The 16,909-nt window shown below is 45.0% G+C and overlaps 1 protein-coding gene across 1 annotated transcript in view; it reads right to left on the reverse strand.

The window, feature by feature from the left end:
• Positions 1-2,038: 2,038 nt before the first annotated feature.
• NEGR1 (neuronal growth regulator 1) overlaps positions 2,039-16,909 on the reverse strand; it is a 293,990-nt gene continuing 279,119 nt past the window's right edge. Inside the window, exon 7 of the mRNA XM_032987452.2 lies at positions 2,039-8,107. Within this exon, the coding sequence (XP_032843343.2) occupies positions 7,983-8,107 (125 nt within the window). The 3' untranslated portion in view covers positions 2,039-7,982. The remainder of the gene's footprint in view (positions 8,108-16,909) is intronic.

Here is a 16,909-nt window from a genome sequence, read left to right on the forward strand (position 1 = left end):
CCAGTGGCCCCAGTGCTGGGGCCAAGGGGAGCATGTCCAGCTGCAGCAGCAGACCTGCATGTGTTCAAACCCTTTTCAGAAGTATTTCAGTCAATAATTCTCTACTGCCTTCTTCTGTTCATTAACCTTTACCAGAGTGCTAATTCTGTACTCAAATATAAGGTCAAAGCCCTTAGCTGAATTTTTTTTTTTTTTTTCAGAAGAACTAAGTGTCTTATCTAAAATCTTCTGGAGAGAAATACCACGCCAGAAGCACTCATCAGTGCCTCTTGACTGGCGCTGCCGCCGTCTCGCTTCCCGAGGAGCCGGTGGTACATCCAACGTGGGAGCGACTGTGCTGGGGAGCCACGTTACTAAGGGTGATTAACTTTGGGAAATTAATTTTTTTAAATGTACTCTCTTACATTGTGGCCTTTTGCAAAAAGGTGCTTAAGGCACTGAAACAAAGTCCAAGACACTTATTAACACTTATTGAAACTCCCATGACAAAAATGAATGTACTGTAAAAACTCAGGTATCTTTTCCACTGTGTGTCTCAGCAACAGGGGAGGCAAACGGGCACTCAGGCACTTCTGCCCTGCTGCATCTATCTAAAGCTGTGCCTGGATGGAAGGGCGCTGTCACCGTACCCCATGCTCGAGGATGGCAGCACGTACACATCTGACTTGGGGAGGAGGTTTTGCTGAGTTGGAAGAAAAACAAACATCACGGAGCTTTCGGGTTTAAGTTGAAATCAGAGCCCTGCTAGAGAAGAAGATGGTTGCTCAGACCTCAGCAGGCAAGGCGTAACGCCCTGTCGTTGTCTTCTTAGCTGACCATTTGTCTGACACCTTTTTTTAAGGTCTGTCTGATGGGTTAGGAGCTCAGTCTGAGAGCTGCAGCCTCCTCCTCCTGCCTTCCCCTTCCCCATGGGGTGGGGAGAGAAGGGGACCAGGAGAAGGGGACCAAGAGAAAGTTTAGCAGCCTTGCAATTAAATTAATATGAGAAAAAAAAAAGAAAACCCAGTGAGACTAGAAGATGTGCAGGTAGCAGAGCAGGATGCTACTTGTTCACTTTTCCTGGGATACCTGGAGGAGGGTGGGTGAAATTACCACTTTCCTGAATCGGGCTCGTTGCTCACAGATGGCTAAAGCACGAGGCTGTGTCTGCCGTGGTTTCAAAAGACTGATGCAGATATCCTAGAGCTAAACTTCCAAAGCCTGTGTCAAGCACGTTGATTAATCCAGCTCTGAATTTCCCCTAACTCCACACGGATGCCTCACCAGCTTATTTTCCATCTCACTGACCTTCGCCTGGCCCCGGCAAAGCGGCTCGATGCCCACGGTGGCCGAGGCTCCGGGGAGCAGCTTGTGGGGGGGGTGTCCTGTCCCATCACTCTGTCCTTCTGCTGCTAATTAACACACAGGTAGGAAGGCTACGGGCACCTATCTTCCTAAGAGTAATTTAGAAATGATCCATAGGGACTTAGGGTCCTTAATTTTTTGGCAAACATTAAATCCTCTTTATACAGAAAATAGTGACAAACCAAATCCATTGCTCCCCCGGCCCAAACTCCCAGGCTTTCTAATTTTAAGAGCTTGGCGGGAGTGAATTTGCAGTAGCTTACTCCAAAGTTAACTTTTTTTTTTTTTTTTTTTTTTTTTCCTTATCGTAATAAATGTAAAAAGGTCAAGGTTAATGAAGAAAATAGTGAATTTAAAGTTCTGTGGAGGAACAACCCAGTGCTTTTAGCAATTCACTTAAATGAGAGAGGAAAACCAGTTCCTTTAACATTTTAAAGCTTTCATAGCCTAATGAACCATGCCACCTCCCGCAGCTTCTACAGAGCCAAAATTCCTGCAAGAAACTGTCTCATTAGCATGAAGTGGGGGCAGCCTGCCCGGCTGGCTGCGGCTCCCGGGGACGCTTCGCCTCGCCCGCCCCCGTGGAGCTTCTCTACCTGAAGGGACACGTCAAAAACGTTAAGCACATCTAAATGGCTGCACCTCCCAGCCTAAATTAACCGCCCCGTAGAAGAGGAAAGTCTATTTTTACATTAAAAAAAAAAAAAAAAAAGGAAAAAAAAAAAAAGGCAGGGGGAGGGAAGAAATGGCCCTGCCATCTCACCGTTGGACACCTACCAGAAAACAAGGCTGCTGCTGTTCAATCACATCTTTAAGGTTTATTCTCACTTGTGGTTCACATTTAAGTCGCTGTCGTTGAGGTTAATGGGAGTTGTGTGCTTGGGACTATAATGGTTTTGATAAGTGGAAAAGCTGATGTTATTGCACATAAATCGCATCGTGTAATGTGCGAATTGTGTTTTGTTTTTTTGGCTGAAAAATAATAAAGAGAAGGATGGTTGTGCATTAGGAGAGAACAGATTTCGCCCTCTAGATACCAAATATAATATATATCATCATTACAGGCATTTTTTTTATCTGGCAGCATAGAAAAAGAAGGCTAGTGGAGGAATAATGAGCACTTTCATATTTGGCAGATAAGAGGGGAAACTCCTGCGGCTTTAGTGGCCGGAGCAGCACTATACTCTCTCCTCCTCCCCCGTCTTTAAATTCTGGCTCACTGCACAAATGTAATTTATTCTGCTAATGGGGCTCAGGTTTACCTGCTGTCCAGCGGCCCCGGGGGCTGCGGCAATGAAAGGGGCTGCAAGGAAAATGACTTTCAGCCGTGCGATTTTTCATCGCCGTTGGGGGGGGGGGGGGGGGGGGGAGTTCGAGGTTCGTTGCGTGGGCGAACCAAGTCCTCCGCTCCCCCCGTGTCCGTGCGGGGCGAGAACAAAGGAGCAAGGTGCCTCCTGCGCCTCGCCAGTGGCCGGGCTGGCCGTTGGCAGAGAGCAAAGCAAACCCTGGGTGGGGGTGACTCTGGGCGGCAGGACTCGGGGGGCCACCGGCACGCGGGGGGGATGCCGGGTGGCTGGTGTCGGCAGCCCCCCCCCACACCCCTGGGACCCCTCCCCTGCAGAGACCTGGCGGCCTCGCCACAGCTCCGCTCCAGACGCGCCCCGAGCAGCCGAGTGGGATTCCCGAGTGGGAATCGGCCCCCCCAGCCTGTCCTACAATGCAGATTGACATCCTACCAAGCGACGGGAAAGCTTGATGTGCCCTAAGAGAGGAGTGACTGAAACCCGAGTTTATGGGAGGTGGCAAATACACTGATCCTTACACTTCTTTTTTTTTTTTTTTTTTTTTTTTTTTTTTTTTTTTTTTTTTCAGCGCAGGAATTTTCTAATATAAAGGAACCTTTGAGCTCTTCACGAATTAGGCATAAATTGGGCAGAAAGCGATACAAACACATAGGTACGTGCTCAGCGCTGGAGGTGCCCTGGTAAAAATCTCCCCTGCCCTGGCTGCTATGAAATGTTTGGAGCAGGATTTGAGAATCCCTCCCCAATTACCCTGAGACCCTGGTGCCATTGCCTTGATCTGGCTGTTTTCAGTTACGTTACGGACTTCTTCCAATTGCAGAATAAATTCCTCCCCCCCACCCCCCCCCCCCCCGCCCCGCCTTGCCCTCAACGCTGAGAAGAGAAAAATAAAACAGGACTGAAAAACCAGAGCCAGCCCAAACTAAGCATGTTTGCAGCACCCTTTCATCTGCAACGGTGGGGCTCAAGGTCAGATAAATTGAAAGTAAATTCCTCCCTTTGATATTAATACTTATTTATCTACTCTTAATATTAAGGCTGAATGGATAATTTTTAATTCCTGTTTTAAGATTTTTATTTATTTATTTATTTATTTTAGTGTTTTCTTATTTTAAAGAGCTGTGTGTTGCAAGCTGCAGGACGGCGGGAGGGGTGCAGCTGTGGGGCCCCCCTCCCCGCAGCGCTGCGGGAGGAGGGGGCACCCAGCACCTCGCTCTGCCCTGGCCCGGGGTCACCCCAGCAGTGACACGTCCAGGGGGACGTGGGGGGGGACGTCACGGCCCTTGGGCAGCCCCCCTGGGCACTGCCAGCCCCCCCTCCCCGGCACACCCTGCGCGCCAAGTGATGCGCTGCCGGTGCTAAAGTGTCGGGCTAACCTTTATCCTCTTCCTAAACTTCCTCACGTATGCCAGTTTATGCAAGAATTTAATTTTTTTTCAGATTCTTTCAAAAGAAACGCTTGGTTTTGCTTTCACTTTTTTTTTCTCCAAACAAAACCTTCCATGGCAGGCTGTGAAATATGGATTATTTACCTCCGGACTGGGCACAAGCCTGATCCAGTCTTAGAAGTAAATGCATATTTAGTCTTTAAGGCATACTCTTTATCCGTGTAAACACATCTTTTGGTATACACATTCTTTATAACACAGTTATGTGGACTAAGCGGAGATTTTGGTAGGCGTAACATTTACCGTTGCTTGTCTAGAACGCTAGCTCTGAAAATGTGCAAAAAAGCAGCTTTAACCGGTGATGGTTTTTAACACTCCTGTATCTTAAAAACATCATAGTTCCTCAAAAAAATATATATTGAAAAGTTTAAAAAAAGCTGTCTAGCTCTGAAGGAGACATTTCCTGCCAAGTTATAAACCTTTGAGAAACTGCATTTGTTCAAGAAGTTGTGAGACATCCTTTAATTCAATATTAGTATAATATCACGATCAGCAACTGTATAATTAGAGCATCATTGCTTCTATGTATGTCACCGATGCAGTGGTAATTGCAGACCTGAGTTATTGCACAAGTAGGAACTTACGGTGTTACAGACTTTGGGGTTTTCCAATGTGGACAACGATCTTGATATAAATATTCAGTTATACTGCTTGGAGCTAAGCCATTTATTTTTCACTTTTGAAAGGTGGGAATAAATATAATAATGTTTGCCCGACAGATATGAAACAGTATGGGTTAATCCTTTGAAGAAGCATAGAACATACCTTCAAACAGCTGCCTAAAGCAAAGACACCCCACAAATTACAGGGTGGGTAGATTTCGGAAAACGTGCTTGTGCTCAATTTGCAGCAGTCTGCACCGAACGCCCCGCTAAGTCCCAATCTGCACAATTACCGCTTTGCCGCATGGAACAGATTCACCAGGAACCAAGTTTCTTTATTCGATCAACACCGCCTCCGGCTCCAATCCTGCAAAAATTAGGGTCGCTGGGCTCTACGTGCTCTGCCTGCGGAACTAACCGGGGCGTAAAGCTGTATCGCTTTGTGGGGCTGGGGGGGGGGGGGGGGGGGGGCCTGAGCGGGCCCCCGCGGGCCCCCGGCAGCATGTGCCCCCCCCCACGCCTCGCACACGCATGCACACGCGCGCACACGTGGCCGCTGCCAGACACGCAGGTCGGCCTGAGGGAAAATGCCTATTTCAGCTAAGGAAACGCCATTGGCCCCGAGAAATATTTGTGGGTTTCGCTGCTTTTCTTTTTTTGACTTGACAATAATTATGTCCCCCCCTCCAAATTTAAGTGGAAATTCAGAGATGGGACTGAGTATCTTGTCCATGTTATCCAGTGGCTCTACCTGGTACGAATGCAAACAGTCCATACTTCATTTATTACTCTTATTTTGTATTTAATAAACCTGCCGTTCATTCTATCCTGTTGCTGGAAATACCAGGACCCAGATATCAGGAATCACTGAAATGAAATATATCCTCAAAATACATAACCTGATCCAGCCACAGTATAGAAACATCTCTCAATTTTACGTGAGACAAGGCATATGAGTTGGGCTATGCATATCCTTTTTTCTTCCTTCAGAAAACTGTACTGACATGCTACTTTCTGCAGCACCACTGTTTCTAGCGAATGGATTCTAAAATATAGCACTTTAAAGCTGCAATACAAGAGAGATCAGAATATCAGGACTGTGTATAGTATAATTTCAATTTGGCTTGTCCTATTTCCTTAAAGGATGAATTTTGTCATGTTATTCAAGGTTTTAAAAAATGCCACATTTCTGAAAAGAGTAACTGCTTAGCACATGGCTGTAAATAATATGATAGGAATAGTACGATCTGTCACTGAACATACGCAGAGTGATCCAGGACATTTTACTGCCATATTTTGGAGTCGACATATTTCCGTTTTAAACCCTGCGTCTGAGTTTATCAGTAACTACAACAGATTCACTGCGCATTCTGTCTACGCGTTAGCACGGGACAGTATATATTGAGAGGGGCGAAACTCGGAGTCTGCCTCTTCAAAAACTTGGGGGGGGGGGGGGGGGCACCTGTAAACTGAATTTGGCCCTTTGCACAGGGTGTGCGCAGGATGCACGGTGCTCCCCTGGCAGTGCTCGCCACAAACCCCGCTGTCAGGAGAAAAAAAAATCTCGTAGTGTAAGAACTGCGTCGCCTACCGGAGCCCATACACAAACCAGGGGGGAATAATAACGTCCGTAACGGTTTTGTTATTCTTGTCATCAACAGTTGTTTTGTAAGCCAGTCAAGGTCTTTCGGGGTCACCAGGAGATCTGGCCTTCAAGGGCTGTTGGCCATAGTCATGCCCCAGCAATTTTCACAGCTGGCGTTTTTAAATTCATCTCTAAACTGTGAGCAATACTTTGTGCTAATGCTGCCCGGGGTGGTTTAAACCAAAAGTTAGTAGCGTTATCTGCTATTTTGAAACTTGATCCTTCACTGGGTGAAATGAGAGTATTATCTCGATGGTCTGCAGCACTAGGAACTTGTGTGTGAGGCCTTAACTGCTGTGGTAAGGTATTTGTACAGTGTTAGTGCATCGGTAACGACGTCCTGTCTGTAAAGATGATTCTATCATGGATGGCAACATGCACTTCGGTACAGTTATTGGAGCAACCTCGTTTTAATATATATATGTATTTTATATATATATATGTATATATATAAAATTCTGCTTGATACTTCATGTATTTTTAGATATCTAATATTTAAAAGCATCCTTTATCATTGCTAAATTAGCCAAACCAGTACAAAATTAAGTGCAAGAAAAATACCAATTCACATCATTTTTGCCAGTAATACAAAAGGGACTATTCAGCTTCTCACATTTACAGCCATTTAGGAGTTTTGATTTAGAATGACTAAGGGAAACGTTCCTACGTTCAAAAGATGTCTCAAAATAATTTGCGTTCTGTTTCGTAATGGGAAAACTATTTTTTGCAGAGATCGCCTACTGGTTAGTGGTAGGAGATGGAAAACATAAAAAGGAGTCGGTGCTCTCCTTGACTGGTTGCCTAAAAACCAAAGTCTGGAGCGGTTCGATGACCCCCTGGAGATGGGAGAGGAGGTTTTTCCTTTTAGCCAATAGCACCTTTGTCCTCAACTAGTGATTTCTTATGCTCAAAAGGATGCTTTAGCATTTCCCAAAACACATTCCAGATTTGTTGGAGAGGAAGAGGAAAGTAGTGTTTTATGAAGGCACACCCATGCTGAATTTGCAGGAAAAAGGAAAGGAAACAGAAAGCAGTACTGCACAATGCAGTTATAATACAAGGCTCATTCTTGAAACCTGAATATCATGCTAGAAGAAAATCTAGATATGTGTAATATTTTGAAGAAATATTTTGAAGGCAATATTATTTGTTTGTTTGATTTTTTTTTTTTTTATCAAAAAAGAAAAAATGTTTCTGTGTAAATGTGGATAGAATGCTATTTAAGAAGGGAACTGAATATTTGTATTGCAGCCTTAAAGAAGCACATTTTTACTGCAATATATATATATTTTTTTTTTTTTGTAAACTACGGTCTGCAACTCAGCAGACCATGACTGAATGCTTTTGAAAACTTGTAGATTACAAACATGAAATCACAATTAATATCCTCTAAAAGTAATTTCAGAGCTTTCACGTCTTAAAAAAGGACAATGTGTACTGCTTCACAAGGTAATGCAGCTAATCAAAAAAAGGAGTAGAATTAAAGTATTTACATAATGAGCAATTCTACAGAAGGCGATCATCCCCATGTAAGCACTGCTGATTATATCCCACGCTGCTTTTAACAAACTCTACCAGATTGGATCCAGTCATCAGCACTTTCAGAGAATCCTTAAAAGCCTTTTATGGGTCTTTACATTTAGTGCAGAATGATGTTCTTCAGGTAGAATATGCTGGTGAGGGAGGACAGTGTCAACACAAGGTACCAGCAGGAGAAGAGGACTTCGGCATCACCGGTGATCCCGTACTGGGCTGTACTGGGAGCTGCAAAGAGAAGAAAAAGGGGTTAAGTGAAAATTTCCACTCAGATCCCCGAATTCACAGTTTTCAATAATTCTTCTAATGAAACTCTCAGGGCAGCAAAAGCATTGCTCTGAAAACCGGAGAAAACGCTGCAAAAGTAGCCGAGCCCTCCTGCTACACTGCTCGGTGACTGTTACTTTTTGTCTTAAAGAGGATAAATCGTTATTAAGGCAAGCATTTAAAACTGTGAGTACTTAACATCAGATGAGCGCTTCATGTTTAAACATCTGAATAATTTATCTGTTTTTAAGTTACTTAGCATTAATATATCCACTGAAATCCATGAGAGGTGAATATATTTAGCTCTGTTGGAAAAGAACTCATTTTCTGCCTAACTTTAGAAGCCAGTTTGACAATTTTTCTTAGCCAAAGACATTCATATTTCTTTTCAGTCTCTTTGAAGAAATTATATTTACTTGCTTTAATACAAAGTCTTTCTCAAATTCCTGGGTACATATTACAGCAAGTGCATGCCAAAGGAGTTAATATCTAAGAAAACAGTGTCGAGAAACAAGTGAGGAGACAATCTTTTGCAGCAGCCCGAGCGGGCTGTCTGGAGACTGTCCTGCGTGCGGCGCAGGAACCAACCCGGGCAGAAACAGGAGATTTTTGGTCTTGTAAAGCCACGGGCGGGAGGAAGGAGAAGGACCTGTTACCTCAGCCTGCGCTGAGCCGAAGCTGTCAGGGTGATGCTATCGGGATGTTCGGCTGCTAAATAAACACTGCTGGCTCACTTTGGCCGGCCGATTTCTGTGCAAAGCTCCTCTCAAATCAAGTATTTTTCATTTATATGATGCATGAAACCCCAACCTCTTATAGTCATGCGCGGCATCCTGTGCTCTTTGGTTGAACAGTGGTATAAAAAGGTTTTGCTTTCCAGACTATATGGATATACTATAGATTCTTCTAAAACATAAAATCTGTGCAAGCCTTGTATCGAGTGCCATTTCCACAAGCTGGCATCGCCTGTGTCGGCGGCACTTAGATAAAAGTTGCAGAACTTGCTTTTTTGACTAGGCTGAACCCCACGCCTGTCAAAACCACAGACGGATATTAGCTGGGCAAGACTGAGCCACCTTGGTGCCCATGTCCTGGTGCTCAAGGGCTTTTCCTCTCAGAGGACAGAGGTGTCGGGAAGGCAGGAGGGGAACAGGCATTTCCAAGATCATTCCTGATGACCCACCTTGAGCGAGCTGGGGATGCTCAACCCAAAGGCTGCGCTGCAAAAGGGAGAAGCCACTACCGTGGCTACCTTGAAAAACACACGAGCCACATGTGAACGAAGAGGAGGAGTCGCCTGGGAGCCCCGGGCTGGGGAGGGGTTGGGTACCATGTGGAGGATCCTGCCTATTCCGCTGGATCTCTCCTTCCACCCCATTGCATCCCCGTCCCGAGGTGTCCTCAAGGCGCGGGGATATCTGGACCGAGAACACCAAGAGGTGGTCTGAAGGTGAGACTTCAGCCAACAGCTCTACTCTGCGGGTACGTGGGAGACGGCTACACGGAAGAGGTACCAAGGGTGCAGAAAAGAAACTTTCCTGGGGCCAAGCCAAATTCCAGGAGCCGCCTCACAGCACCGCTGCCCCTCGCCAGTGCCAAGTCCAGCCCCGGCAGGATGACACCAGGGTACGGCGCCCGTGGGGAGGAAGCAAACGGCACCAAATCCTCACGTGCTTCCCTTTTGGACAGAGAGGAGGAGAAGTAAAGCATCCCTGATGGCAGGCGCGGCGCGGTCAGGATGGAACCCGGGGAGGAGAGCTGGATCCCATGGGGGGGGGTTGGTACCCGGCGTCTGGTTTGCACGGAAAGCCCTCCTGAGGGGAACGACCGTAAAAAAGCAACAGAGGGGATTTCACCAAAATTGCAGGCTGTCTGGAGGAGTGGGAGCAACTACAGCATTCCCCCCCGCCAAAAAAAAAAACAAACCAGCAAACCTGGGGGTTTCACCAAATCCTGTTTGCTTTTGCAGGATGCAGTCTCCTGAATTTCAAGTCTTGTTCAGTCCAAACACTGAAACATAAATGTCCCTTTTATTTCTATACAGAAATCTGTGCTATGTGTTAACGGGTCCATTTTCAACGTATGACATTTTATTTGGCGCAGAGTATGTGATAAAACCTAAAATCATTCATTTTTCCCCCCATGCAGAAAGGCTTACGTAATAAAGTACCAGATGAAGTTTGATTTTGAAGCTTATTTTAGTGACTTATAACCACCACTAACTGCAGGACAGGGCACTCTCATCTCTTCTCATTAAAAAAGAACTTTCTGTGATAAGTCAGTATGACAAATCAACATTTAATTTATTACAAAAAACAGGCTAGCAAGCTGAAGCAAAATGTAGGTGGTATTTCATTTTCTCATATTAAAAGAGTTTCCCCAATGTAAAGATAATTTGAACTACAGTGGCTATAAAAGCGAGTAGAAAATTATGTAAATCTGATTTCCTGCATAGGAACCAGTACTGGCTTTCTAAAGCTTATTAAATCATATCTGGATTGTTCCAGCACAAAGGTACTAGGTGAATTAACAGGGGAAAAAAATCTGTAGAGTTGGGTAGGCAATAGAAAAGAGCTATGGTTCTCAAAGCTGTCTAACCAGAAGAATTTGAGGTGAAAGCGACCTGAAGGAGAAGCAAATCTGGAGAAGTTTAAGCCACTGGACTCTGCTGGGTTTGAATAAACTGCCCCGAGGGTCAAGTTCATGTGGCAGAGGGAGGTGCAGGATGCCAAGCGAGGGCAGGGGCTGGTTTTGCTGGTCCATGGGCCATTTCAGTAGCCCTGTTGGATCCCATCCTGTCCCACACCTCACGTCCCTGAGGAGCGAGGGTATCGATGCTATGGCTGGGTCTGGCAAACAAGATTTCAGTTCAAAAAAACGTTTAATAAGCTCTCTGAGTTTCTTTAAACCTGTCTTTGGTATTACAATAAAGAACGAGATCCAGCTGTGCTGCGTGGCTCCCAGGTTCACTGGGACTGATGTACTGAAAGAGGTTGAGCCAAAATTTAAAATTCTTCTCCAACCCCTCTAATACCTGTTCCATTTCCTCGGATTCCTTTAAAGGGGGCAAACTGGTGCGAGGCTGCTGTCATTAGGGTCTGCTGACCAGGACCTGCTGGGTGCAGTTTCACTTAGTGAGACCTGCAGTGGCATTTGCCACAGAAAACCAAAATAAACCCGGAACTATTCACATTTGCAGCCGCATGGTCGCAAGAGTCCCCCCGGACAAAGAAATTGCTGTCACTGTGAAAATGTCCCCAAAATCTATGGCGCGCCAGCAGGCAAACTGATCAGAAATTGGCTTTAAAAGGCGCTTTTTTTTTTCAGAACTGTGTACTGCAGGTTTAAAAAGCCATGCTATTTTAATTCAAACTGGAACTGGTAGCTGGAAAACATTTGCCATATGCCTGCACAGGACCAGAAGTTCAGTTTGTGCATCGTGGTGCGCTGCTTCAACCCTCTAATTCATCTGTCGGTGGAAAAAGCCTGACTTTCGGTTTGCCTTAATAGTCTCCTTTTATAATTAGCAGCCCAAATTAGAGCACCCTTCGGGACGCTCGGCTGGCAGAAATGGGCAGGGTGCTGCCTGTGCATTCAGCTGGGGAGCGCCCGGTTGTCTCAGGTAGGATGGATGGTGACTTAATGATTGGGAAAGTCTTGCCAGATCATTATGCCTCTTAACTTTAATTTGACTTCTGGAAATCTCCAAGTGTTTCTAGTCTCCAAAGTGAATTTATAAGCAGATGTCCCTCTCTCACAGTTAGTGGCAAATGGGTTGCATCAATTACAATGTCACGGTACGTCTACTGGATGGCATACAGTTTAAAACGTTGTGCTTGGCTCTTTAAAATTCTGAAAAATTAATAAGCTTCTGCAGTCCTTTTCTTTTGCACCTTGGTATTTTGATTAACTTTTCCTGTGGCTATCTGATTGCTTTGCAGGCAAAAGAAAATCTTGTTCCCAAATATTCTGTAGAACTTTTGTGGTGTTTTACAAACTTTAAAAAGCAAACAAACTTACTTTTAAAATTGAAAGATTCTTAGTATGGTCTGCTTAATCATTCACCTAGAATGAATGATTACTTTTGGTAAGTACTAAGTAGTCCTTGCGTTTGTTATCATTGCTGTGTAATGCTAGGCAAGGTCATTTTGTACTTGGACTTGTTAATTTTCATAGGGGTTTTTTGACAGTTCTCTGTCAGACTGAAAACCTTAGTCTAGGAATGAATGAAAAGGTTTAAATGTTTGAAAACGGCATAAAACTCACAGCTTCTTTTTTCCCCCACCAAGATATTAACATTGAATGTCATTGTTTTATACAGACACACTCGCTTGCACTTGCAGTCTTAATATTTGTACAGCAAGATAATGGTGGAGGTATGTATGATTAGGCATTAAATAAAAGCATGAATTATTTGACTCTGTGATTGCATCTGCAGCTATCCTGGGCATTTCCATAATACCTACCACCACCATTATAATGGAGCGCTCTGTTTACGACTGATTTTACAGCGTCTGAAGCTTTCGGTACACAGAGAGGGGAAGGAGAACAGCGGTTGGTATTTACCCAGCTAAAGAGCCTCATCCAGAACAATGTCTTGGTACCTCTTTGAAAAAGAAACCAAGGTCAAATGGTTTGGCTGCCCTTGTGCTGATCTGGCGGTGCACGTTCAGTTCAGAGCCGTGGCAGCAATACCTTAAAAGAAAGTGAATTTCCATCTAGAGGAAGGTTAAAATGAGCTTGATGAAAAGTCTGATGTTCGAGATAGATAGATAGATACAAAATGACCTAGGATTGAGAAGATGCAATAAGTTGACAATATATCAGCCTCAGTCGCTGCAGGATAATAATTTACTTTCTTGCTAACGGCTGTGTCGTTAAATTTCCCTTGGAGCCCGCCGAGGAGGGCAGGGGCAGGGCGCCCGGCTGAGCGGTGCACGGGGCAGCGCCGCGGAGGAGCTGGGATGGGCTCGGCAGGTCCCTTCCAGGAGATGGCCCGTCCCCACGGAGCTCTGTGGGGACCCCCACGCCCCGCACTGTGTCCTCACCGGCGCCACCGGCCTCGCCCGCTCTCCCTCCACGCATCAAATTTATCTGTGGGTCTGCGCGAGCGGGTGCTCTCGTTGCAGCAGGGACGGCGACACGCGGACAAAGATTCTCCTCTCCTTCCCCCCTTTGCTCTGTCCCTCCCTGTGTTATTCGCTATGGAGAAAAGGCTGCTTCTCTCCTGTGACAAGACCGCATCCAGCATCTTTCCCGGGAGTCCTTTGCGCGGTGTCACGGCCCCGCGGAAGGAGAACCCCCCGCTAAGGTCGGCCCTCGCCGCGTCCTCCAGCGCCGTCAGAGCACGGCCGCCAGCCAGGGTCCCCGCGTGCACGCCTCTGACGCCCACGTGCTCTTATCAAGCTCTCCTTTTTTCTAATTTAGCGATTATTCTACATAATCCTAATGTTTTAGAACAGCTAGCGGTTGTGAAAATATTTAAGCACACCCTTAGCACAGATAGGATTATGTTCAGACATCTCTCCTGGTGGTGAATAGAAAGGAACAAAGTACTATTATATCACTATCTCTAATTAATACAAGAGATTAGGAAAAGTACTATGCTGAAACATGCAAACCAACATTTCCTAACACCAAGGACTGCATTAACCAGAAATAATTATAAGCTTTAATGCTGATGCCTTGTAGACAAAAGCATGGACCTCTTTAGGTTGTCTGAATAAGCAAGACTAATTCTGTTAAATGGATTATGCAGGGAGATGTTAATAAGCATTTCATTTAGCTATATTCGGGTTAATGATTTATTATAGGAAAGCCTTAATAAATAGTTTTTTGTGCAACATTTAAAACATACAGAGAAGGAAGGGATAAACTAACTCAAGGTCAAAGCAGTAAGAAAAAAAGATGAAACAGACTGGGCTGTCAAAAATGTTTTTTTAAAAGAAAAGATTGTAAGATAACGGGACTCTGAAGGCTCAGTTGAGTCCTACAGATAACATCTCTAAATATTGTTACACTTGAAGTTAGTTGAGGATTTATGGCTTTGGAGGAGCGGGTCGACAGTCTATAAAAGACTGAATTAAAAAGCAATGGCTTGTGATAGGAGGTAATCTGCTTGGAGAGTGCTAGAACAGGCTTACGAGCTTTTTGACCAAAGGAAAGTTTGTCAAGAAGAGAAACCTCGCTCTGTGCCTCGGAGGCCAGGGAGGACTGTAGACAGCTTGACCTTGGGAGAACAAAACCTTAAAATCTTGTGTGAAAATGAATCAGCGAAGACACGGATTTGTTTAGCTTTATGCAAATGCAATCATCCTCAAGGCTAAGAGCCCGAGACAGGAAATTTACAGTGATGGAAAATTCACTAGTGAAGTTAAATAGATAAATCTGAATGAGGAGGCCCTTTTGAAGTGTGTGCCAGATGGAGACTTTGATTAAACACAGCTTTGACCATGATAATAACACTTGGAATTTAAGTAACGTTGAAATCCATTTGGACCACGCCTGTGGTAGCTGAGAGCTGGATGTGGTGACTCAGAAGGTCATCCAGTCTGATGTTCCTCTGTTATTGGTATGAATCACTGAAAATCCCTTTAATGAGTGAGAAATGTACAGCACTGCCCAGGCCAGCATCCCCAGAGCACCATTTGAAATGAAAAATGTTTATATTTTAAATAAAGGCATACATTCGTAAAAGATTATTTGTGTAAGTGAGCGATGCATGGTCAAAACGTTTTGTTTGATCCCAGTGAAGAAACCAGCGCAGAGCTACGCAGCCCCAGCTTTCGGAAAAGTGGCAGACGTTGTATGGGATGGCTCGTGGGGCACTGAAAAACATTTTCACAGCGTATAACCAACTGCTAGACGAGGTAGCTCAACGCTGCTGGACGTGTCCTCGCTTGTGCACAACGTTCATTTCTGTCCCCAGTCCTTCCTCACAAAACCGTAGGGACAAGGGTTATGCCGGGAGCGAGGGAGGAACACGCACCTCCCTATGGCATCACCTGCATCAAATACATTAGTATAGGGGATGTTGATGCCTGTGCAGCCATTCTCTGGGTTGTGTGGGTGTAATTTTGGGTAGAATTTTGCTTTTGCATATTTTCCAGTCAGGAGTCACACTTAGCACTACTGAGATAAATATATTTGAGAATCCGTGAGAGAGGAGACAGGAAATATTGCAAAAGTTGTCCATGAGCTAACGCTGCCCGGATGGATAAGACAGAGCTGTAGAGGGTAAAGCCAACAACTGTGAGGTTTTTGTAAGAGTGGCTTTATCATTCTCTGAAATGTGAGCATTGGCAGAAAGATTCGGAAGATGAGCCCCCCCAACAGACCGATGGAATCGGTAAGAGAGGGGTTGTCAGGTCCTATTCATCGGCATTCACACAAGGCTGCTGTGAGATGCAGAAATTGTAAACTGAATGGCTTATGCTGATTAGTTATTTCTAATTTAAATGAACAACGTAGCATTTTTTGTCTCTTAAAATAGGAATACAGAGAATAAAAGATTATTGCTATAACTGCAGAAGCAAAACCCAACTATTTGTTGCACTAAAATATTAAAGCTTAGTATTTTAAATACTTGAGACAGGCGTGCCACCAGCAATATCTTAAAGTGAAATATTATCCCTGTGTGTGTTTTGTGTATCTCTGTGTGTGAACAGAAAATAAGAAAAGTGTTTCTTGTTTCAGTCATGACGACTCCAGTTGTGGTATGCTCTGTATATCTAATTTGAAATTGGTTCTTGATACTGACTCTGACAGAGTTAAAATATAAAATATTATATTTGCAGGGATAAAAAGGAAGTCAAGCAATCAAAACAGGATAACTAGCTCAGCCACCCAGCATTGTGATACCCTGATTGTGGGGATCTTTGCAGGGGAACTTGGGCTCCCTGGCTGTGGAAACACACGTCCAGGGAGGCAGCAGAAGACACACGTTTCCCTCCCTGCTCTCCTCAATAGTCAGGGTCACCCTCCCCATTCCATCCACTCGCACACCGACAAATAACTCATGCTAAATATTGTAAACAGCGAAGTACTAATTTAAAGCCCGCTAAAAATACACACACTAATGTAAATTTTAAGTAAGATGATTTTTGCTTGCTTATTAATGTGATGGGGCACGCCAGACACATTTTGCAGTTGTTCAAACTAGACCTACTTAGAGAACATTTAACAGCTGCATTTCATTAAGCTCACAGAGAAAGCTAAACCATAACTGATGGAGGCTGTTAACTATATGCAAAAGGTTTCTAAGTGTCTTAATTTCTGTTCTCAAATAACTCTCTGGAACAAAGCATTTCCAAAGTCAGCAACTTCTCAAAAGTACTCAGTGCAGGCCTCTCAAAGTTTATGGTATGGCAGTGGAAGCACCCCCACCGCCCTGGCCTGGCTCCCCCGCAGCGTGGCACCTTGCAGGCAGAATCGCTCCCTCTTCCACGGGAACGTCCCACGCCGGGGCTGAAGAGGCTGCTGCTCAAGATCTGGCCCCCAGTTCAGGGAGCTGCGCTTGGGCACGCGGCGCTGGGGCCAGCAAGGGCTTTGGTGGGAGCGGCTGCGGTGCCGCCGCATCGGCTACCGCGAGGGTTCTTGCTCTCCCCTCTTTCCTTTTCCCCAGTTCTGCTGCCTCGAGACCTGCCGGGGTCAACCACACCTCGGCAGCCTCTCTCCTGCTTTTCAGAAGCTGTGCTAACAAATGGAACCCTAAAATTGGAGTTTTGTTTCTTTTTTTTTTGTTTGTTTTGTTTTTTTTCCTAA

This window comes from Tyto alba, unplaced genomic scaffold (genome assembly GCF_018691265.1).
Source record: "Tyto alba isolate M040663 unplaced genomic scaffold, T.alba_DEE_v4.0 Super-Scaffold_1000006, whole genome shotgun sequence".
Classification (NCBI taxonomy): Eukaryota; Metazoa; Chordata; class Aves; order Strigiformes; family Tytonidae; genus Tyto; species Tyto alba.